This window comes from Juglans regia, chromosome 7 (assembly GCF_001411555.2).
Source record: "Juglans regia cultivar Chandler chromosome 7, Walnut 2.0, whole genome shotgun sequence".
Classification (NCBI taxonomy): Eukaryota; Viridiplantae; Streptophyta; class Magnoliopsida; order Fagales; family Juglandaceae; genus Juglans; species Juglans regia.
Genome location: NC_049907.1, coordinates 48,127,981 through 48,150,180, shown reverse-complemented (window position 1 = coordinate 48,150,180; position 22,200 = coordinate 48,127,981). Strand labels below are relative to the sequence as shown.

General features: G+C 33.7%; 4 protein-coding genes across 5 annotated transcripts; 2 read left to right on the top strand and 2 right to left on the bottom strand.

Moving 5' to 3' along the window:
* Positions 1 to 348: 348 nt before the first annotated feature.
* On the top strand, positions 349 to 1,718 carry LOC108979681. The gene is made up of 2 exons (XM_018950395.2): positions 349 to 499; positions 672 to 1,718. Exons 1-2 carry the CDS (start codon positions 440 to 442, stop codon positions 1,308 to 1,310), a joined length of 699 nt encoding a protein of 232 aa, XP_018805940.1. The 5' UTR covers positions 349 to 439; the 3' UTR covers positions 1,311 to 1,718.
* A 4,820-nt stretch (positions 1,719 to 6,538) lies between these two features.
* LOC109019883 lies at positions 6,539 to 9,518 on the bottom strand. 2 transcript variants are annotated; one of them, XM_019002257.2, is made up of 7 exons: positions 9,434 to 9,518; positions 8,644 to 9,048; positions 8,368 to 8,525; positions 8,211 to 8,291; positions 7,650 to 7,725; positions 7,453 to 7,554; positions 6,539 to 7,004 (listed from the first exon to the last, which is right to left on the bottom strand). In XM_019002257.2, the coding sequence occupies exons 2-7, from the start codon at positions 9,026 to 9,028 to the stop codon at positions 6,838 to 6,840; spliced, it is 969 nt and encodes a 322-aa protein (XP_018857802.1). In that variant the 5' UTR covers positions 9,029 to 9,048; positions 9,434 to 9,518; the 3' UTR covers positions 6,539 to 6,837. The 2 variants fall into 2 exon arrangements, with proteins under 2 accessions (XP_018857802.1, XP_018857805.1); XM_019002260.2 differs by having other exon boundaries at positions 7,692 to 7,725.
* Positions 9,519 to 10,265: 747 nt separating this feature from the next.
* On the bottom strand, positions 10,266 to 14,934 carry LOC109019884 (probable protein S-acyltransferase 14). The gene is made up of 7 exons (XM_019002261.2): positions 14,279 to 14,934; positions 13,657 to 13,876; positions 13,473 to 13,564; positions 12,365 to 12,488; positions 12,196 to 12,281; positions 11,543 to 11,608; positions 10,266 to 10,934 (listed from the first exon to the last, which is right to left on the bottom strand). Exons 1-7 carry the CDS (start codon positions 14,486 to 14,488, stop codon positions 10,809 to 10,811), a joined length of 924 nt encoding a protein of 307 aa, XP_018857806.1. The 5' UTR covers positions 14,489 to 14,934; the 3' UTR covers positions 10,266 to 10,808.
* A 4,283-nt stretch (positions 14,935 to 19,217) lies between these two features.
* Positions 19,218 to 20,968, top strand: LOC109006148 (vestitone reductase-like). Its single transcript, XM_018985339.1, has 4 exons — positions 19,218 to 19,341; positions 19,884 to 20,408; positions 20,529 to 20,733; positions 20,827 to 20,968. Exons 1-4 carry the CDS (start codon positions 19,218 to 19,220, stop codon positions 20,966 to 20,968), a joined length of 996 nt encoding a protein of 331 aa, XP_018840884.1.
* The last annotated feature ends 1,232 nt before the right edge of the window (positions 20,969 to 22,200 follow it).

Genomic DNA, 22,200 nt, shown 5'->3' with positions numbered 1-22,200 from the left:
TATCTTTAATTTCTGGTTAACCGCGCGTTAATATATACCCTTTAATCATAGATATACATGAAACAAGTGAGGAGGTCCGATGCATTCATCTTTATTTCTTTGTTTATTAAACTACTTGAGATTAATAAATTCTATCAGTAGTGTGGCAGCGGCAGCAGCAGATGATAAGTCCTCTTGCAGAAGTGTAAATATAGGCTGAAGAAATCCAAATGTTATTTAAAACCCCACCCACAGCTTCTACTTGTAGTACGGCCAAAATGTCAACGCTTGTATCAAAAGCATCCCGCAACCCCCCCTCTCTCTCTCATATTTAAAAGACCAACCTTTACACCTCAAAGTCCCATACCACCACCGCCATTTTCTCTTAAATTTGTGCGACTGCCCATTTGTGTTTGAGGTAGAGAGAGAGAGAGAGAGAGAGAGACGGAGGCGGAGAGGTATGAAGCTCGTTTGGTCCCCCGAAACAGCTTCTAAAGCTTACATAGACACTGTTAAATCAGTAAGCACTCTCTAAAACCACATGATGCTCATGTAACAGTATTTCTTAGCTTCCTCTCTTTTCTCCAACCGTGGTTTTGTATTTTTCTCTGAAAATTTCTCAGCTCTTGAAAACCATCAATACTATTTTAATCAATGTAATAACCATGTTCTTTTTATTCATTTTCATGCAGATTAAAAACTTCAAAGAACATTCCGGTGTAGCCGAGCTCCTCTCCGCCATGGCTGCCGGCTGGAACGCGAAGCTAATCGTCGAATCGTGGCTCAACGGCGATCCAATCGTGACAAGCATCGGACTTGCCATCGCCGCCGGCCACGCGTGCGGACGTCACGTGTGCATAGTCCCGGACGAGCGGTCGAAACAGGAGTACGTCAAGGCCATGAGAGAATACTCAGACGTGTCTTCGCCGACGCCGATGGAGGTGGTGGTGGGAGAGGCGGAGGCGGCCATGGCAGGGCTGGTGGGCGTGGACTTTCTGGTGGTGGACTGTAAGCGTGGGGACTTCGCCAGGGTTCTGAGGTTCGCTAAGCTGGGCCAAAGAGGTGCGGTTTTGGCTTGCAAAAACGCATGTCAGAGAAACGTTTCGGGGTTTCGATGGCACGGGGTGCTTGAGAGAGGGACACGTGTGGTGAGGACGGTGTTGTTGCCAGTGGGGAAAGGCTTGGATATTGCGCATATTGGGAGCACCATGGATATTGCGCATATAGGGAGCAGTACCGGGGGTAGTAGTGGGAGCTGGAAGAAGAGTCCTAGCCGTTGGATCAAGCACATCGATGCACGGTCAGGTGAGGAACACGTGTTTCGGGGATGAATTCTGAAGATCTAATTCCTTCCGGGGAGTTTTGAATTAAATTACCAACTTAAAAAAATAAAAATAAAAATCGAAGAAGCAGTTCATGATCCCTTCGTTGTATATTGCTAAAATACGTACGAGGGTGAAGGGCAGCAACCTGCAAGAAGATCATCTGATCATCAATTAGGTGCAGGAGGAGGTCATGAGAAGCAGAGGCTTAAATATTGTAAATATTAGTTAATTTTGCCATATTGTGTATATATATTTCTCGGATATTTATAGATGCATGGGGTAAGTATCAACTTATATTTTTTTGCTAGTAATATTATCAATTCTGCTGGGAGAAAACACTTAAGGGCTTGTTTGGAGAATGAGATGGGATGATGAGAAATCCGTTAATAATAAAAGAAATGATTTGTGATTCTGTGAATATGAGTTAAATAATTTAAATTAAAATATTTTACTAAGTTTTGAGATATAAAAAAGAAAAAATAAAATAAAATATTTGATTTGAAAAGTTTTGAGACGTGTTCTTACTTCTTATTGCATGTAAAAATAGTAATAACCATTGAAAATATTTGTGAGATCAAGAAAATTTTTGTACTTTTTTTTTTTTAAGTTGTTTTGATTTTTTATTAATCACAAAAATTGGAGGCGAATCATGAACGATTAGTTATGGTTTCTTTGTGAAAGATTAAAGTTTGTTTGATATTTTAAACATGTTTGGATTAAAATTAATATTTCTTAAAGGCCAGGCGACTCTACAACCACCACTGAAAGTTTCTATTGGGTTCCTACTAGTGCATTTTTTTCATTTTTAAATATTTAAAAAAAAATCACAACATCATTAAAAGATATTTCCTTAATTATTAATTTTCCTATCTTAAAACCAAACATTTTCAAATGGCGGCTGGACAGATTTGAATTGGGTGTTTAAGCCAGGTTAAGGACGTTTCCCTAGTGTGCGCGCATGTAATATTATCTTGGAAACAAACACATCATGTAGAGTCTTTGGGGTCTCTTTGTTCCTTGGGACTTGGGACTTATCATTAACGAATTAATCATGGGGCAAGTCTCAAGTAAGTTAGATATATAATATATATCTAAACAAAGGAAAATGGCAATGTATAAAGAGATTTTATAAAATATAATTTTATATAATACATTAAATTATAAATATTTTTATTATAAGATCAATGATCTTTTATATATTTTATTGTACGTAGGTCCAACCAATTTTATTTTTATCTCTTCTTCTCTTTCTCGATTCTAATAGAAGATTATTTATATTCATGTAACCAGCATAGGCTACTAGCCAACTACAAGTAAATATTAAAAATAAAAATCTATATATAATATATATATCATAATTTGTTCTCTTCATTTACATATTCTGGATCCACACTTTTTATTTTGCAGCTCTCGCATGGCATGCAAAGAGTACTACTGATCTACAACAAGATAATAAAGCATAATTAAAAGCCCTTTTGTGATTGCAGAACAAGATTCTTCAAAGAAGTTGCTTTCTCTCAAAGTCAAGAAATTTTTTTTTTTCTCTTTAAATGTAAACTCCATAAAAATCTAAATCTAAAACAACTATATATATATATATTATATTATATTCTCGCTGGACAAATCAAGATGACATGCACGATTTGTGGGTTATAAATATTGATAATTATTAATTAATGTGAAACTCATCAAAGCTGAATAGGACGTCATGATTTAAGCCCGCCGCCGACCTGTTATTTGATTCCATGGAATAAAGTCTACGCATATAGTTACTGATAAATAAACCTTAATTAATAAAAAGGAAAGGAAATTAATTAAATGGAAATCTATCTTCCTGCCATGCATTTTGAAAAAAAAAAATAATACTAATTAACTATAAAGTAATGCTAAATCTAATCGTGAGTGTGTTAGTATTATACAATTAATTTAAAAAAAATAAATAAATACGAGATTTATAAAGAAAAGAATAATTTTTTAATAATAAATCTCATTATTTTTTAAAATGATTGCACAATTTTTATATATTCCACTATTATATATAATATTTTGATGAATACTTCTAGCTAGTACGTACCATGCCTTTCCGTGCGACAGCTGCAAACCATATATATATATATATATGTATGATGTTATTTTGATGTGATATTATTCATTAATAATAAAATTTATTGTTTAAAAGCAAATAGTAGATCGTTATATATAGTATGACGAGAGAAATACATAACATATATAACGTACGTGTATAACAAAGATATGATATAAAGTAGTACTACATATTAAATATCTTGCACCTCCACATGATATAGCAGCCATCAGCAAATACAATTTATAATTTGTTTGTTTGCTATCTATGCAAACATATCATGATGCCGCAGGATCAAATTAAGAATATATGATATTGAATCATTGAATATCTGCAGTGCTATTTAATTTCCAAATTTATAAAACATTGTATAAATATTTACTCAAAGGAAAATGCTACTTTGTCTCTTGATTTGCCTTTTTATTTTGACTGTTGGTATATTTTATTTTATTTTTTAATTTTTTTAATAATTAAATAAGTGATTATTAACAAAAAAATAAAATATAAATACACTACAGAACACGCCCAACAGTACATACTAGACGGGATGGTAGCATTTGCCATTACCCAAATTTAACAAAGATTTCTTCAATTTGTTTCCGTTTTGGGGGGAAATGATCCTGAAAATATGTTAATTCCTCACGGTCAGTGCAGTTAGCAAATTTTCGTTTGGTAATTTATTATTATAATTTTTTTAAATATTAATATAAAATATAATAAATAATTTAATTTTTTTTAAATTTTAAAATAATAATAATATTAAAAAATAATATTCTAATAATATTTTATCATCTCAACTCAACTCAATTTAATATCCAAACACAGTCCAGACTCATTTTTCTGAGCACTACGAATCATTTTTGCCGCAGCAATTATAGTGACCGGAGGCACTTCTCCAATTGGCAGAAAATTAAAATAATGCGTATCCAATTCAGTCCACCATATATGAGGGTATGTGCATTCCCTCTAACAAATTCGACACAGTTCGCATGAGATCAGCTTTCTCCGAAGTCCGAAGGATGGCATTAATTCGTCAACCCCACTTAAAAAATAGCAAACAACACGGCCACTGCTTTAATAATTAATTTGATGGGCGGCCAAATGGGTACTGGACCCAGCAATTAATACGAACGCATAATGCACCAATATAGATCATTAATTATTACAAAAATTGGCTGTTATATGATCCGATTATTCAAATGAAAAATTTGAATTCGAAATCCCCTAAATCCTATTGTACATAAATAAATAAATTAAAAACTGGTTTACGTTGTTGCACAACTACTTTTATGTATTTATTTATTTTGATATATAGGTTTTTGAAAATAAAATAAATAAATAAATATGCATTTAACATTAGATAAAATAATAATAATAATAATAAAAGTTTTATTATTATAGAAAATGAGTTGACAAATTCAATGCGATATACAATTTTTTTTTTTTTTTTTTATTATTATTATTATAAAGGGGGTGGGGGCTGGTGCCTAGTTTTTTCATTTGAAAAATCGAGGTAATCAAACTCGTGGCAATGCCAGATAAAGAAAAACGATATATATTAGTCAAATTTTAAGTAATCAGATTAATGTAGAAGTTAGGTTAATCTGTTTACAAAGTATCTTGAGAACAACACCAGCTATACTCACGTTCATATTGGCAGAAGGGCGAGTTGGATTTAATGCTACGATAAAACAAGTGTGCGTAGTCATGGAAATTTCAATTTCAAATTTTCTTTTATTTTCTCTATCTTTTCACTTCTATCTTTCCTGGTTGCAATTGGGAACATGTCGTGGTTCATGATGACTTCCAAACTATTAATTACTCTCAAGTGTAGAAGTGGACTAGTTGTAATACGAACATCACCCTAGGTCATCTCCACAAAGACGAGGATTTTCAGCCAATTGATTGTATAAAATTGTGAGGATTCAGATTTGAAAAGAGTTTGAATGATTTATCAATGAGAAAATTTTTTTGTATGAAAATAAAAAAATAAATCAAGAAATGTTATATTCACAAAGAAGAATCTGTTGTCATTGATATGTATAGTTGATTTTTAAAATTCCTTAGTTCTGAAATTTTTGAGAAGGAAATGGACTAAATCAGAGTAATTCAAATCTCAAGAAAATAAACTAATTGACTTATGACTAACACTGAAATTTTAACTTCACCCTATTGTAAATAGAGAATTAAATGGACACTAAAGTAATTAAAGATTTGGTAGAAACAATTTGACAAACATCTGGCTCCTATTTCTCACTCTATGCCACGGATTCTCCCTTCTTCGTTGCTCCTCCCGTAACCGTTTTTTTTTTCCTTCTCTCTTTCTTTTTTTTTCTTCTGTTTTTCGTAACCTTCCATCTAAATTCTTCCCTTCTTCTCCTATTAGTCAATCTTGCTTTGCTATGTTATGAATCAAGTAAACCTTATTGTAGATGTGGGCCCCAACCTACAATACACACATGAGAGTTAAGCTCGTGCAAGTCTAAGTAGTAAAACTGATCGCAAGTCTATTTTTTATTATTTTTATTTTTTGTGTAATCAGTCTTTACACATGTCAATAGCCCAACTCTTATGCATTATTTATTAAATACTCTTTTTGTAAATAAAACTTATTTAATCAAATATAATAAGAGTACTTAAAACAATATTATTTCTCATTTATCAGTTCACAACATTGGTAATGTTTCGTAACACGAAAGAGCACGTGACTGGGCTATTATATACGTCGGTCTTACACAATTTTTCTGCAATCTGTAATGTTCTGATATTAATTACATTTCAATATTTCTGTTTGCAATATTGCACCCTATAATGGTAGAAAATTGTGTTTGTAAAACTAGATAGATGCAAGCAAGCAAGCAAGCAAGCAAAGCTAATATCTAAGAGACCAACCTGCACTAGAAAATGAAGGAATAACAGGGTGCGTACATGCTTGTTTGCCCCCAACAGCCATCACAGAGATCCAATTAATAAATTAAGGTATTCGGGTGTCGCTTAGTTGTGGGAATTCTCGAAAACAGTTTCCTTCTCAAGAAAAGCATCCAAGTTTGAATATAGATGTTTCGGGCTCCCAATATTTACCGTTGAATTAATAGAAAAAAAAAATACCATTAGAGTCTAAGACAAGCATGTAGTGTGCATCTGACCAAACGGCCCCAACCTACAGCCCATTGTTCCAGAGAAATGTTATTTGAGAACACAAATGTGACAGTTTTTCCTTTCTTTGCATGAAAACAAGTACTGTTAAATCTTCTACATATCTCATGTCACAAAGGTAAACCAAACAAGTACTTTCAGACATAGACATGGGCATCCTTCCCAAACCACACAATTTGATTATTTGGTATCACAGTTAACATGCAGAATCAATGGATCGAGTCACAAAGTCGAACTTGTTTTAATGCAAAATTTGTGGGGAAATACTCTTCCAACATTACCATGTAAATTAATTTAGTCTATATTGATTCTGACAACTTTCTTAGTTCTCCCACTAGAAGAAGCATTGTTCCTGGCTTCATTGTCTTGTCCCATTCTTCCAGCTTTCCAGGGCTGCTCTAAAGATGGGAGGGCCAAACCTCCCCAAAATGTCTTCTTCTTCGGTTCACTGCTACTAGAACCTAACATTATCATGGAATTAAACAATTATAAGACCAAGCATATGGTAAATAAAAAATAAGCTGCAACGGGAGCAGTAGCACATCAGGAGTTATATGATGTATCCAAAATGTCTTAATGCAACTTTTTTGGCATTTGCCAATGGAATTTTGGTCCTTATATGGTGATAATCAGAAGACCACTTTTGTTCTAAACAATGTTAAAGTCAAGCATCCAGCTACCAAAGGCTCGTAGTCAAACATTAACACTGTTGAAAAGGGAGCTAAATCCCTAATAAAAGCCTGGAAGCGAACCCCGTTGAGGAAGATTACCGTTCATGTATGGCAAATGTAATCAATCACTAGAGATTCCAAACAATGAATTCCCTGAAAAGCTCCTATTTTCTTTAGTGCTTATAAATATGAACTCTTAACAGAAAAATTAACGATGAAAAACCAATAATATGCGTACCTGCATTTCCATGCATACCAAATCCATCTTCCCGGCCAGGCAATTGCACTTTAACATTGCCTTTGCGACCTTTCCATGCTTCTTCAAACCCAGCAAGCTCATCTGAAACAAGCATCTCAACATAACATTGATCAAATGGCCAGAACAGTTACATAAAACATAATGCCTCCTTTAAGTATTAGACATCAGGAACAAACCTTCATTTAGATTGTATAAAGTTTGCGATGTATCTAGCTTACCATCTGAATTGAGCTTCCTTGTAACTGAATGACCCTGCATAAGCAACGACCCATCTCAATTACCACTTGATTTCCGTGTGCAATAATAGAGAGACAAATTACTGGTTGTTTTCTTCGGGCAATTTTTACCCACAGGAGCAGGGAGAAGGAAACCAAGGATCATTTGAGGAAAAGCATAATTGGACTTATATAATAAATGGCTAATATAATCTGGCTCAAGAATAATGCAAGCAAAATGGTTAATATAAATTTTCACGGGCAGGTCTTCTTGGTTTACCCAAACCGAGGTAATGAGACCATCCACGAAGGGGGGAATAGATGCTTGAGCACCAAGTGCACTAGCACACTCTCTGAACCCAGCATCAACAACAGTGCATCAAGTGAAGGGTCCTCCATTTGAAACATCTTTTTATTCTTCATTTGTCTCACAAATTCACAAAAAACAATTAAGGATTTTTGGGTCATGGATTTGATAATCATGGTCTGTAATGGAGCGCATAACACCAGCTAGATAAATACCTTATCGTGAATTCCTCTAGATATCCTGTGTTTCGCTTGACCTGTTGTTCTATCTGCTTCTTTCGCCTCCTCAAGCACCACCTGGTTAATGAACACAGCATTAGATTCAAATGAAAGCTAGTAAAAATCAACTTGCCATTAGGAACTAGTCACTTACTCCATCAGCGCCTGTCCTTGTCGTTCTTGTAGAAGTGTAATACGCTCCATTAACACCACCATAGGTGACTCTACAAGTCTGGAAGCTGACTTTGCTAGCCTGGGATTGCGCCCCTTCAACCTTGTTGCTGTCAATCCTCTGAATCAGATTTTTGCTCTCTGTATCCAAGAAATCAAGGACAGCAATCACTATCAGTTATTCAGCGAATAAAAATAGCGAGCAAAAACAAAGGGCTTACAGTGTTCCCATACACCCAAAATAAAAAGTGCCAATTACCATCATTATCATCATCATCATCTGGATGCTCGACAGACGGTTCTTTGCTTGATGGAGAATTCTTTTGATCATTATCCTTGTCAGGCCCGGTGCCTTCACCTTTCTCATTCTTTCCTTCATCATCGGAGTTTAATTCTTCTATTACAATTCCCGGTACCCGATTAGTCTGATCCTTCCCACTGACTGCAGCACTCGAAGCAAACATGCCAGAATCAAACAAGCTTCCAAAGGGGCGAGTGAAAAAAGGATCTTCAAACGGATCTCTGTCTCCAAAAAGACTGGGCATCATACTTCTACGAGATCCAAAACCAGCAGAGCTCCAGAAACTACCCAACAAGTCACCCGAGTGAAAGAAATTGTCTGGACCTTCTCTTCCCCTCTGCATACTGTATTGTGCTAATCACTCTAAAAAATAGAAAATCCCGTAGGACGTTGTTAATATATAATCAAACTAATAAATTAATGACCGAGGATGATAATACCAAGTATCACCAATCCACTATGGATTGAACCACTAACAAATCAAGTAAACCAATTACCGGATATATTTTTCACTAAACTATCAAATTTACATGCTGAGACAATAGAAACATATTCTATGTTGACAACAAACATGAGAGAAAACTGAGAAACCATATCAACATCCAACCTACAACATGTTCTCTCTTAAAGTTTCTGTATGGTTGCTCAGAAAACGTGAGAGAAGGAACGAATAATATATATAAAATTCTCGAACACGAGAATTAAGGAAATAAGAGAAGAAGAGCTACGTGGGGGGGGGGGGACTTACCTTGGAAGACGATAGATTGAAGAATAGGGTGAGAGAAGGCACTAGAAGTCTAGAATTACCTTCTAGCAGAGGAAATGAATCGCGTGTGTATATATATATATATATATTTATATTACCTGCAAATTGTAGAGAGGGAAGCTAGAGCGAAAAAGAGAGACGTAGACGTGGTACTTTCTTTCGTAAGCTAGAATGTTCGGGCAGGTTCATATTTTCCGTCTATTTTTATTTTCTTTATCGGGTAACGTGACAGCTTTTTTTTAAAACATTCTCGTATTTTAATATATTTTCTTATTTTGTTGAATGTGATGAGTACATCATTGGGTTTATTTATACCAATTTCGTAAGAAATATTTATCGTTTTAAGCCCGGTGTGAATTCAAAATATATTTTCATCCAATTTCATTATTATAATTTTTATAAATTTTATTTAAAACATAATAAATAATTCAATTTTTATAAATTTCAAAACAATAATAATTTTAAAAAATAATATTCTAACTTTTATCTTTCATCTAAAATCATCTCATCTCAAAATCCAAACCAACCCTAAAAATACCTTTATATATTTTCCATAAATAAAAAATAATAATAATGATCATTTTTTTTTGTCTTGTCATTGCTTACTTAAGTCTTGATTTGGATTAAAAACTAAGCTCATATCATTATTATAATTTTCTTAAATTTTCACACTAAATATAATATATAATTCAAAATTTTTAAATTTCAAAATAAAAATAATATTTTATTCAACTCATCTCTGAATCCAAACTGTGCTTAAAAGGCAACTCCAAAAATCCAAAGGAAATGCATTCGAAAAAATCATGATCAACGATTCTTTCAAACTCAAGAACATCTGGTAATGAAATTAGATAAATTTCGTAAGAATGTATAGAAAGCGTACAGTGACTTGATTGATCATCCCTAACATGTGCCGAAGCCACTCAGACCGATTCCATATTTTTCCACCAAACATAAATGCAAAGAAGCCAGAGGAATATCGGCATACCACCATATGAAAAACTTGCAACACCTATTTTACAGTTCCCCCAAACCTTGCCAAAAACTTAAGTTGAAAAGCATGAAATCAACGTTAGCCCATCAAGCCATCCCCAACTATACTGCTACCCACCTGCTTTTCCTTTATCCTGGATACAATGCCCTCCCTCCCACTTTCTCTCTCTCTCTCTCTCACCCTCAACTCCCTTTGTTATGGATAAGACGACGCCTGGGTGAATGAATGTGTTAAGTGCCCAATTGGTTGTAAGCTTTTCAGTCAATGAAGATGTTAGTAAACAGTTTCGGAAGCTCCCATATCTATTCTTATAGGGAAGAAATCAGGATTTCTCGCAATGTGGCACCTTCGATTCTTACTTTCTTAGAACTCCTGGGAATCGAAGTCTGGCTTTGATGGATATTCAAGCCCCTGCAGTACTGGCATCCGTCGAATGTCTTCTTCTGAATATGCAGGGATAAACCAGTATCGCTTGTCCATCCCAAAGACCTGTTACAGACACGAAACTGAATGTTAAGAGTAAAGCCATGGGATTCCTTTTCCATCCAAGAATGGGGGGGAACAACTGAACTCAAATCCAAGTCCAAGACATTGGATTCACTGTGCCATAAAGGTGCAACCACAAAGCATAAAAAGAAACAGAAGCATGGATCTCCAAGTCCAAGAAAGTAATTGTGGAATTGTCTAGAAGAGAATCGTAAGGTGTCTAGGGCAACGATGGAACACAACATTGCGAAATGAAAGTATCCACATCCATCATCTTCAAACTTTGGAAGCCGAGTCCAAGATAAACTTCTCGACATACTTCAAACTTTGGAAGCCAAGTCCAAGATAAACTTCTCGACATAATTCAAACTTTGACAGTATTTTCTATCCAAGTTCACTTTTTCCTTACACATAATTTACAGTTAATACCAAGTGATACAGGAATATTACTACAACACCCAGACCATTCAGTTTCATGCATTGAGAAAGTAATGATTCTAAACTAGTAGAGACATTAATGCATTACCTTTCTAGTACTCTTAAGTTACACCCAATAAGTTAAATGAGGGTGTTAAAAAAGGAAACTTCGATATATTGTAAATTGTACTGACCTGTTCAAAATTCTTCTTTTGACCAAGGTCATAGCGCCATTTTGGAGAGGTTTTCTTCTCATACGCCTGACCACAAGGTTATAACCATCAGCAACAATGTATCTACCGTTGGTTCTCCCTATGGAAGGGATGTATGGTTCTAATGGAAAACAGCTATATGACTGTCAATGGAATACCTCAATATTGGCATGGATGTTCACTAAATGTTATTCTGATGATACCTCTTCATAGAGGTTTGTTAATTCATTAAAAACACCCACGTATTACATTGATCACTTCAGACTTGTTGAAGGATTCATTGCATCACCAAAGAGTGCTACATTACTTGTAGTCCCATTGTAGGTTTAAAACTCAACACATGACACAGTGATGGAGATTCAGACAAGTGTGATACCAGTATTCAAGGAAAGTCCTCCCCCCCCCCTATTATATGATATACTTTAACATTAAAATCAGTAATTCCCAAAACACAATACCACAAAAGAGTTTCATCAAATGCCCACAAAATTCATTCCAGATGTCTAATGTTGCTCTTAACAGTTTCTCAGTCCACTTTCTTTTAGCATCTCTTGCAAGTAGCATAAAGCATAGCCTGATCTTAAGAAAATAAAATTACGTAAAACAAACATCTCAAGATAAGCAAAAGGCAATACCTCAATTGTTGTGGTGTTGGCAGCCACCAATCGTATGTGCATTATTAGAAACATCATTACACTCAACGCAAAAGCAAGGTTCAGGACTGTAAATAAAGCAGAGACAGTTAAGAGAAATGTAGATAAAATTGACTAAACAATTCAGAAACATGGACTACTCAGGCCTCACCAAAGGCAAGGAATGTGGTTGCAAGGGTGCCAGGAGTCCCAGGTATTTCTCCATCACTAAACAATGCTCTTAGATGTGGAAGTAACGACAATGTTACCAGACTTGTCTCCAGAAACGTGTAGAACTGCATTGAGATTAAACGTATAAAAAAGATCAATATAATTATTCCCAGTTTGTGCATACAAAAATAATAAGCTGCGAAGACCCACCAACTAAAAACAAAAACTTCAGATATCTTCTGAAAACATAATCACAAAGAACACATAAATCAATCAAGTGGAAAATAAATCAAGTGGTACTTTCTATCATAACAGCTACTCGCATGCAAGTGTTCAGACATGTGCCGCGGCAGAAGTAGACATTTTATCACCCAGTTAATCCTAATTGGACCGGCAAACCCCAAGATCATTTTAAAGGGGGTAATCAAATTGCCCCCACTCAACCATACCTAGCTCTGCCCCCGCTCAATAGCCCCTTGAAAAAGATGAAAAGTATTGAAACTCTATTTAAAACCTTAACTTCCTATTATCTCATGATGTTAACTCATAAAACTCGATTGTTGCATTGAATAATGAATGCTTAAAAAGTGAAATGACGTTTAACTTGCTATGATGTAAGTTACATGAGAAAGAATTGCACCAAGTAGTTACAAACACACACTTATATAATGAATACTTACATGTGGAAAGCATTACACAAAATAGGTTGTTAAAGGGAATGGTGAAGTTTTTCTGGAAGCGTGAGAGTGTGTCAAAGATGATATGAGGTCAAGACTCAAGAGAAACAACAATTGTCAGGAATTAAAACAGGAAAACTAAAAAAGATTACAGAATGGCTGAAACGGAAGAATACATGCTATGGGCTACGATTAAGGTCCTTAGCAAGCACAGGGGGAAAATATAAGCTGTAAAAAGTATATGAATGACTCTTCGAAATATATTTATTCACAGGAAGAAAAGAAGAAATACAAACACATGCAAATTAAACAGATTGAAAATGGTTTATTTCCTAGTCTGAACACGAAGTACCAAAATTTTTGAATGCAAAAAACACTAATCTGTTGATAAAAAGTCCTTGAGTTTCTGAGAGTAAAGTAAAGCAAACATACCAAAAAGAGAAGAAAATATTTATAGTTTAATGCCCCGACACAATTAACAACCCACACACAGTGATGGTCCATCTTCAACACACATCGTCCACCTGAAAAGAACAGATCAATGCAACTTATAACTTCTGAATATATACTTGCGAGTATGTAGATATACGGAGAAATTCTGGGCATTAGGACTCACAAACAGAGCAGTGATGACATCGAGGTGGTTTCAGCTGGTTGCACTTCCGACAGAACCGGATTCTATGATTCGGAGGGTCCGCAGTCAGGTTACTGAACTCTGACCCGTTCAACTGGTCGGCCTCTCCTCTCTCCTCATCGACAGAGGGCCTCCATTTTGGAGGTACACTTCCCGGATCGGTCAAAACGACGGAAAAGTAACTCCACAATAGCATCACCAACTGTATAAACATTACAAAGTTTCCATTTTTAGCATCGGTTACCTCAATACACCTAACCAGTAACCACATGCCATTTCTACAAAACTTTAAGCATTCATTAAACATACAGAAAAAGGCAGTCGATTTGAGAGAGTGGCAATTGTATGATATAGAATAATAGAAGAAGCTGAATTGGTCAATGTCATTTACAAGGTTCAGTGTAGAAAGATAAATTCAATAAAATTTGTTAATTGTTGTATGTTATTGAAGAAGCTGAATTTTCCGATGTCATTTACAGATTTCACAAACCAAAATGCACTTATTATCCAAAACCCCAGAAATTCAAACCTCCTGCCCCAAAACCTACGACCCTAAAATTGAGAAAAATATAACACATAAAAGACTATAAATTTCGAAGCTTACCAAGCAATGGAACAAGATCAATACGGCAAGAGCAATGAGAGAATCGAGGCCACCATCGTACAAAGCCGGGCCATAATTAGTCAAAACGACGACGTAGTAGGTAACACCCACGACGCCAAGAACCAAGAGGATCATGATTGAGCCAAGCCCCCGCAGTGCTGTACAGAACTGGAACACGTTCCAGGCCATCGCTGTTCCAGATCTATGCATCCTCGGAAAACAACAAAAAAAGTAAAAACACACCAATTTAAGACGCAAGTGCTGTCTGCTTTCCGCGTGTTCAGTTTCTGTGATTTCCTCAAAGCAAATACCACAAGTTTAAGATTGACAAATTAGCTCGATATCGGGGATGTGCATGATCAAGAAACGAGGGGAAAAAAAGAGTACGCAATTTTTATTATTTTTTTATTTTTTTGGAAAAAGTGAATCTGGGTGACTTTTCTCTTTCTTAATCAGGTGATCTGGGCAGTGGTTTTTGTGAATCTGAGGGTTTATGGGATTGAAAGGAAGGAATCCGGGACTTCGTGTGGGAGCGTGGAATCCATGAGCGTTTGTCACGGAGGAGGCACCAGATAGAAAGAGAGAGAGCAACGATTTTCAAAGGTTTTGTGGGAATTAAGGGGATGGATTAATCAAATTTATATGAGTAATTTTTTTTTTAATATAAGTGGAAAGCATTCCAATTTCCAACTAAAAAGCTTGTCGTGTATGAACTAAAAGGCTCCCCTGGTCATCTAAATAGTCATCGTTATCATCAAATCAATCTAGAAGGCGGTTGCCATCCTCTAGCAAATCAATAAAATACACGTATTAAATAATATATTAATTATATATAAAAATAATTAAAATACATTTAAAATTATAATTCTAAATGCATCTTTATTTTTTAAATTACTACCGAATTCTGCCATCATTTTAGAGCCTAAAACCACCCCCCTGCCTCTCTATCGTAAAAAGTTAAGAGTTTTAGCCTTTAGGTTTGATTTTCGTAAGAAGGAAATGAAACAGCTTTCTTCTTCTTCTCTCTTTCTCTCGTTCGTTCATTCACTCACATTGCCTATCAATATTTGTTTTACTTAATTCTATTTTACTTTCTTCAAAATTGAAAAAGGTAGATTTATAGCTTTCCGACAACTATCGAGAATGACGCATGGCACAAGCAAATTTACAAGTCAAAAATCATTTAGACGAAAGTAATAGTTTTACAAAAATCACCGTGTATGATTCTCACGCGCCACTCACATCTGTGTGTGGTCCTAATGCGCCACTCATTCGGACAACTCTTCTTGATACATGCACCAGATCATTAGACTCACCACTACCAAACCTTTCAGATCCGACCTTTATAGATAAAAATAGACAAGTGTGTTACCTTCACGGGCCGTCACAAATTTCAAAGTCTACTAAAGTTGATCTAAACTGTAATCTATCATTTTTCACATCTATCTTATTGCTTTCTTTTTTTGTTTCCTTATTGTTAATTAAAAAAAAAATCACATTTTGGAGGTTTGTCTGCAGAGGTTGAGTTCTCTCTTTTATGAAAGGGGATGTTAAGTTTTTGTTTAGGCATAGAGTATTATCTCTTGGACGTTTGTTTGTAGAAAATATCAGTAATAGTGAAGACCATAGTCATAAAAGGAAATAGTGTGCTGGTGGAGTTCCAAATGCATTATTTTGGTTTATAATGTCATGTTTAATATGAGGACATTCTAGAATATATCCGGTCATGAATGTAAATTTTTCTGATAAATGAACGATGACAGTTTCCCTTAAAAAAAACATTTACATCCTATAATAATACCTTTAGAGTGTAACCGGTTCGGTTTTGTATATTTTTTTTTTATAACCAAACTTATATATACCAATTTTGAAAATTTTAAAAAAAATACAGACTAATTTACTATCAAAATTGAAACTTACGATTTTTTCGATTTCGATCCGATTTTTTCAATTTTACAAGTTATCTAGTAATAATATGATGTATACATATGTTAAACTATTAGTCTATTTATATTATAGTATAAGCATATTATTTTATAATAATTAAAATCTACTAGTAAAATATTAAAACTAACTATAGTCTATATAAGTTCTAGACTTTATATATGAGTATATATAATCAAATATGTAAAAATATATTTATAAAAATAATATATATTATAATATATTATGCAAAAAATGTATTTATCATTGACATATATACATATCAAAAGTAAATTTTAATATTAATGTTTATGTTTAAGATTAAATTTTATATTATATTAATTTATATTATAAGATTAAAATTTATACGTTATATAAAATGTTATATTAAAAATTATTGTCATATCACATGTTATATTAATTCACAATTTAGCATATAATATATATAATATAAGATAATATAAAAAATTATAAAAATATATATACTGATTCGGTTCGGTTTAATCCGATTTTCAAATATGAAAACTGTTAACGCACCGAACTACTTATAGTTCGATTCGGTCCGATTCAACCTTTTTTTATTTTTATTTTTACACCTCTAAATATCTTTTGGGTCTGAATGTTGGTATAAATAGTGATGATTCTACACATCCTCTTGCCCAAACTTTCATATGACCGATAATATTTAAAAATAATATTTATAATCGTAAGGTACATAAGTATTGCATAATATTTTAAAATATATGAGTAAATACTAAATGCTAAATTTACATGAAAATAATTAATTTTGTAATAATAAAACTCATTATTTTTTAAAAATATTGCACAATTCACATATTTGATAATTATATCTAGCATTATTTATATATATATATATATATATATATATAATACGAGGCAAATTAAAGCCTACCCATTGATTGGAACTACCCTGTTCATCATTCATGTCCACAATACACCCTAAAAGCTCCTTAGCTTTGGGCTGTACTCTCTAATTTTCTGTTTGGACTGAACCGCTTAATTAGATATATATAGGATATAAATATCTTTATGAAACCTATAACGTTTGAAAATATTGTATAAATAATATAAAATATCTAATATTCATATGATGAATTTATCATTTTTAGATTAGGCCATCTAATTCTGACCAAAAAAAAAAAAATCAGTTTTAGATTCTTGCCATGATTACAATCGAAGTACCAACGAAGACAATAATATCTTTATGCCATGGAGAAAATAGACGCGCCAGTTCGTCAACATCCTCATCTTGATTATAGTGTTCACTTTTTATTAGTTGCAAACTTACTGCCCCATAAGCATGTATGAACTATGAAGGCATCTTCTAGCTATTAGGGTGGCTAATGACTTCATTGACTTGGGCGCCCCCCCTGGCCAGCACGAAACACCGATCGAAAATTAGTTTTTTTCTTAATTCATATATAGTTATCACTTCTTTTTTTTTTTAAAATTCTTAAATTATCAAAAGACTGATGAGTGATTTGGATTTAGAGATAAGTTAAAATAGATTGAGATGATTTATAAATAGTAGAATAAAAATTAAATTATTTATTATATTTAATTTGTGTAAAAATTTAAAAAAATTATTTTTGAAATTTAAAAAAATTGAATTATTTATTATATTTTGTATGAAAATTTAAAAAAATTGTAATGATTGAGATGAGTTACGAATACAAATGAGATGCGAATTTATATATATCTTGGACTATTATATCTTTAAGGTTGCATTACGTACACTTAAATATCTGAGTACTATATATATATATATATATAAATAGAGATAAGTTATATTTGCAGTGTTAAGATTATCCTGTTTGGATTCAGATATGAGTTGAAATGATTTTAGACAAATTGAATAAAATATTATTAGAATATTATTTTTTTAATAATATTATTATTATTTTGAAATGAAAATTTTGAATTATTTATTATATTTTTTGTAAAAATTTAAAATAATTATAATAATTAAATGAGATAAATTTCAAATCCAAACCGGGGCAAGTATTTCGTAGCAATGACAACATCAAGTGCCATATATCACAAGACAAAACGCCAATATGTCATTTAAATTGTATGCTTGCGTAGAGTAACCGATATTGTAGCCTGCAGGCCGCCAGACATTTTCCAATATACAATATTGCCAATACGTAGCTGTAATGCATGTGATCATGATCATGTTAGCGCTGCATGCATTACCCAACTTGACCAACGGATCGAAATTTGCACAAAATTAATCTGTTGAACAGCTAGCTAGCTAGCGTGGGATACGTAAGTATATACCGCGTCGTGATGGATTTAAGACGTACAATTATAAATTCACATTTAAATTAATATTGTTCGATCGTCATGCGCATATTGTTTAGTATCGTAAACGTCATCTCATGCGTACAAAAAGAAATCCTTTCAATTAGCAGTCATGTGCACATGTTGCCATAAATACGTTTATAAAAAAGCTGGACGAGTACCCTTAAATAATGGTAGCTGAGCATGCATGTAATTCGATCGATTGACTTTATCAAAAAAAAAAATCGATCGATTGAGTAACCCTCAACAGAGAGACAATTAAGCTGGCCGGCAGAGATGTATATATTGCAATAGTACTGGTACGTGTTCCATGCTGATGATAAAAAATATATAATTCACAGAATTGACATATTAATATTATATGTACGACGTGTCATATGGCAAACAAACAATATTTTAATAATTAATTATTAATACACGTAGTACTAACGAGCGAGTTTTTTTTTAATCGGTAGTATCGATCGAGTTAGCAATAATAGAAACAACGTCGTAACAAATTAGCAATAATAATAATAAAGAAAAACGTCCCAACAAATTAAAAACAATACAGCTAGCTATGACCTAGCTAGTTATAGTACTTTCATATATATACAGGACCTCAAAGAGCAGAGAAATTGGTTCATGCGCTAGCTGGATACAATTGAACCAGATCAAGTACGTACCAAGACAAACTTGAGAGAGAGAGAGAGAGATGGCAGCCAGAGAAAAAGGTACAGTTTGTGTAACAGGCGGAACGGGATATGTAGCATCCTGGCTGATCATGAGGCTTCTGCAGAATGGTTTCTCCGTCCGAGCCACTGTTAGATCCGACCCAGGCAAGAATTTTTTATTTTTATTTTCCTTTTCTTTTTATATATGACATATAGCAAATTATCATAAAGATGCATGCTTCTAGTTCTAGCTGGGTAATGTACGTGTGGCTTTTATAGGTTCCTTGAGTTCAAGGTGATCACAGAAAATTGATGAACACCTTGAGTATCAAGATCATCATAATGTCCAAGAGAAACATTGATGCAGAAAGAAAAACTTACATAGTAAAGTTAGATCTCGTTCTGGTCGGAAGTCAAAGGAATTCCTCGAATTGAACCCACAAGCTGGAAGTGAAGACAAAAAACCTAATTAATGACAAACTTTTATTTATTGATCAACATGCACCGCGGCCCAAACTTGGATCATATTGTTTTTCGTTTAGATATATATATATATATATATATATATATATATATATATATCTCCCATGCATAGCTAGGTTTTTTTGTGAATAAAGAATCATATATACTAAGTTTTTTTGTGAATAAAGAATCTTTGCAATTAAAGCACGTATAAGATTTTTGACATGATTTCAAACTAAGAGCAGAATGCAAGAAAGACATCCGCTACCTCACAAAACTGCCAGAGGCATCAAAGGAGCTCCAGATTTTCCATGCTGATCTCAACCAACCAGACAGTTTTAACACGGCCATTGAAGGATGCATTGGAGTCTTTCATCTAGCCCATCCCATGGATATTGATGGCAAAGAGCCGGAGGAAACTGTGACCAAACGGGCCGTGGAAGGAACGCTAGGGATTTTAAAGGCATGCCTTAATTCGAAGACTCTGAAACGAGTCATTTACACTTCTAGTGCAGCCACAGTACTGTACAACGACAAGGGCCTAAGTGTAAGCGATGAGAGTACATGGAGCAACCTTGATATTTGTAAAAATAGCAAGCTTGTAAATCCTTCTTACTTGGTTTCCAAGACCATAGCTGAGAGGACAGCCCTAGAGTTTGCAGAAAATAATGGATTGGATCTTGTAACATTGGTTCTTCCCCTAGTTGTGGGACCTTTTATTTGTCCAACTATTCCGTCCTCTGTCTCCTTGGCAATGGCTATGATCTTGAGTACGTTCTTTTTCTTTTTAATTCTCCTTTTGTTATTGGTATGTTGTATTTCTCAAATCTAAAAGTTAAAGAGAAAATAACTAATCAAAGATCATTTATATATGTATGCATGTCATGCAGGCGATCAGGTCGACCGATACCATGAATACCTTATTTACTCGTATATGGTGCACATAGATGATGTGGCTGGTGCACACATCTTCCTTCTTGAACATCATAATGCTAAAGCTGGGAGGTACATCTGTTCATCAGTCGAAATAAACATCCATCAATTGTATGAATTTCTTTCTTCAAGATACCCGAGATTTCAACTACCCAGAATGGAGTGAGTACTTATATTCTTTCGATCTAATCCATAAAAGAATGTTATTGTGCAGATTATTTTTTCATTATTTTTTTTAATTTTCATTTTGGGCAGAACCTTCAATGGAGTTACAAGTTACAGGCATTCAAGCCTCTCATCGCAGAAGCTTTTGGATACTGGCTTTAAGTTTAAGTACGGCCTTGCCGAAATGTTTGATGGAGCTATCCAATGCTGCATGGAGAAGAGTTTTCTTTAGGTCGTGTTTGTCAAGTGAAGTACCGTGAAATATAATTACACTTGCTGACAAACTGTTGCTAATTTGACTTTCCATTTGTTCTTGCAAAGGTTAAATAAAAAGGGCAAAAAGGACGTTGCAATTTTAATTTAAGACGCTGTACATATATAGTACCCCATAATTGCATGCGTTTATAATTCAATTCGAATTTTCCACCTTCCAATCATAAGAATTTGGTTTTGGGCTTTGAAAGTTTTTATCATGCCCTACAAAAGGATATTTAGGTGTTCTTTGTTTTCACAATTCATCTCAACTCAACTCATCTCAACTCAATTCGATTCATCTCATATCATTTTATCTAATTATTATAATTTTTTTAAATTCTAATACAAAATAAAATAAATAATTTAATTTTTTTAAATCTTAAAATAAAAATAATATTAAAAAATATATTCTAATAATTTTTTATTCAATTTTTTAACTTTAATCTCATCTCAATTCATCTATAAAAACAAGCGAGACTTAGGAAAACTGATAAGGGACAAAAAAAAAAAAAATTAGGGGCAATGCTAATTGTATTCATAAAAAAAGAAAAAAAAATTACACATCAATGTGACTTTATCATTTGTACATCACTTTCATTAAGAGCTAAATTATGAAAATTCATGTGAATATGTAAATTTTTTATGGATACATTTAACATTTTCCTAAAACTAATAAGAATATTAAGAAAGTGTTTTGAACAATATTTAAAAAATACATTGATATTGACATTCATAATATGAGATACTTAAATATTGATTTCTTTTTAACAGGTTCAATATTTAGTTTAAGGTTTTTCCCTTCCTCTAAGTGAATGGCAAAAGCTAAAAATAGAAAGCGAAAGGATGGGTACTTTAGGCAATAGCCGATGGGCATATCAATTGAGGTTATTCCATTAAAACGTGGACCCATGCATAGGTCATTTCCACCCAATGATAGCCGATAGAGATACTCAGATATGGACCCTCTCAAAGGCCCAAAGCTTCTCATCACCCGACCATTTTCGTTCAAGTTTGGGCCATCTAAAGCCCCGAAGCTTCGTAAGCAGAATAAGAAACAAAATTCCATAAATTTGTGAGAGGACGGTGTCGAAGCCCATGAGAGTTTTTGCAGCATAATTCGAGATCGTTGCAAGAGAAAAAGGTCGACGAATAGGACATATTTTGTAGGATTTCAAAGGATCTGAACGAGAAATTAAGCTTATTATTTGT

Coding starts and splice junctions, on each gene's coding strand:
- LOC108979681 (XM_018950395.2), top strand. CDS start 440: ATGAAGCTCGTTTGGTCCCCCGAAACAGCTTCTAAAGCTTACATAGAC. Junction 500..671: donor ACATAGACACTGTTAAATCA/GTAAGCACTCTC, acceptor ATTTTCATGCAG/ATTAAAAACTTCAAAGAACA.
- LOC109019883 (XM_019002257.2), bottom strand. CDS start 9,028: ATGCAGAGGGGAAGAGAAGGTCCAGACAATTTCTTTCACTCGGGTGAC. Junction 8,526..8,643: donor TGATGATGATGATAATGATG/GTAATTGGCACT, acceptor TCTTGGATACAG/AGAGCAAAAATCTGATTCAG. Junction 7,005..7,452: donor TGGTATGCATGGAAATGCAG/GTACGCATATTA, acceptor TGATAATGTTAG/GTTCTAGTAGCAGTGAACCG.
- LOC109019884 (XM_019002261.2), bottom strand. CDS start 14,488: ATGCATAGATCTGGAACAGCGATGGCCTGGAACGTGTTCCAGTTCTGT. Junction 13,565..13,656: donor ATGTCATCACTGCTCTGTTT/GTGAGTCCTAAT, acceptor TGTTCTTTTCAG/GTGGACGATGTGTGTTGAAG. Junction 12,489..13,472: donor AATATTTTCTTCTCTTTTTG/GTATGTTTGCTT, acceptor ATCTCAATGCAG/TTCTACACGTTTCTGGAGAC.
- LOC109006148 (XM_018985339.1), top strand. CDS start 19,218: ATGGCAGCCAGAGAAAAAGGTACAGTTTGTGTAACAGGCGGAACGGGA. Junction 19,342..19,883: donor CACTGTTAGATCCGACCCAG/GCAAGAATTTTT, acceptor AACTAAGAGCAG/AATGCAAGAAAGACATCCGC. Junction 20,409..20,528: donor GGCAATGGCTATGATCTTGA/GTACGTTCTTTT, acceptor CATGTCATGCAG/GCGATCAGGTCGACCGATAC.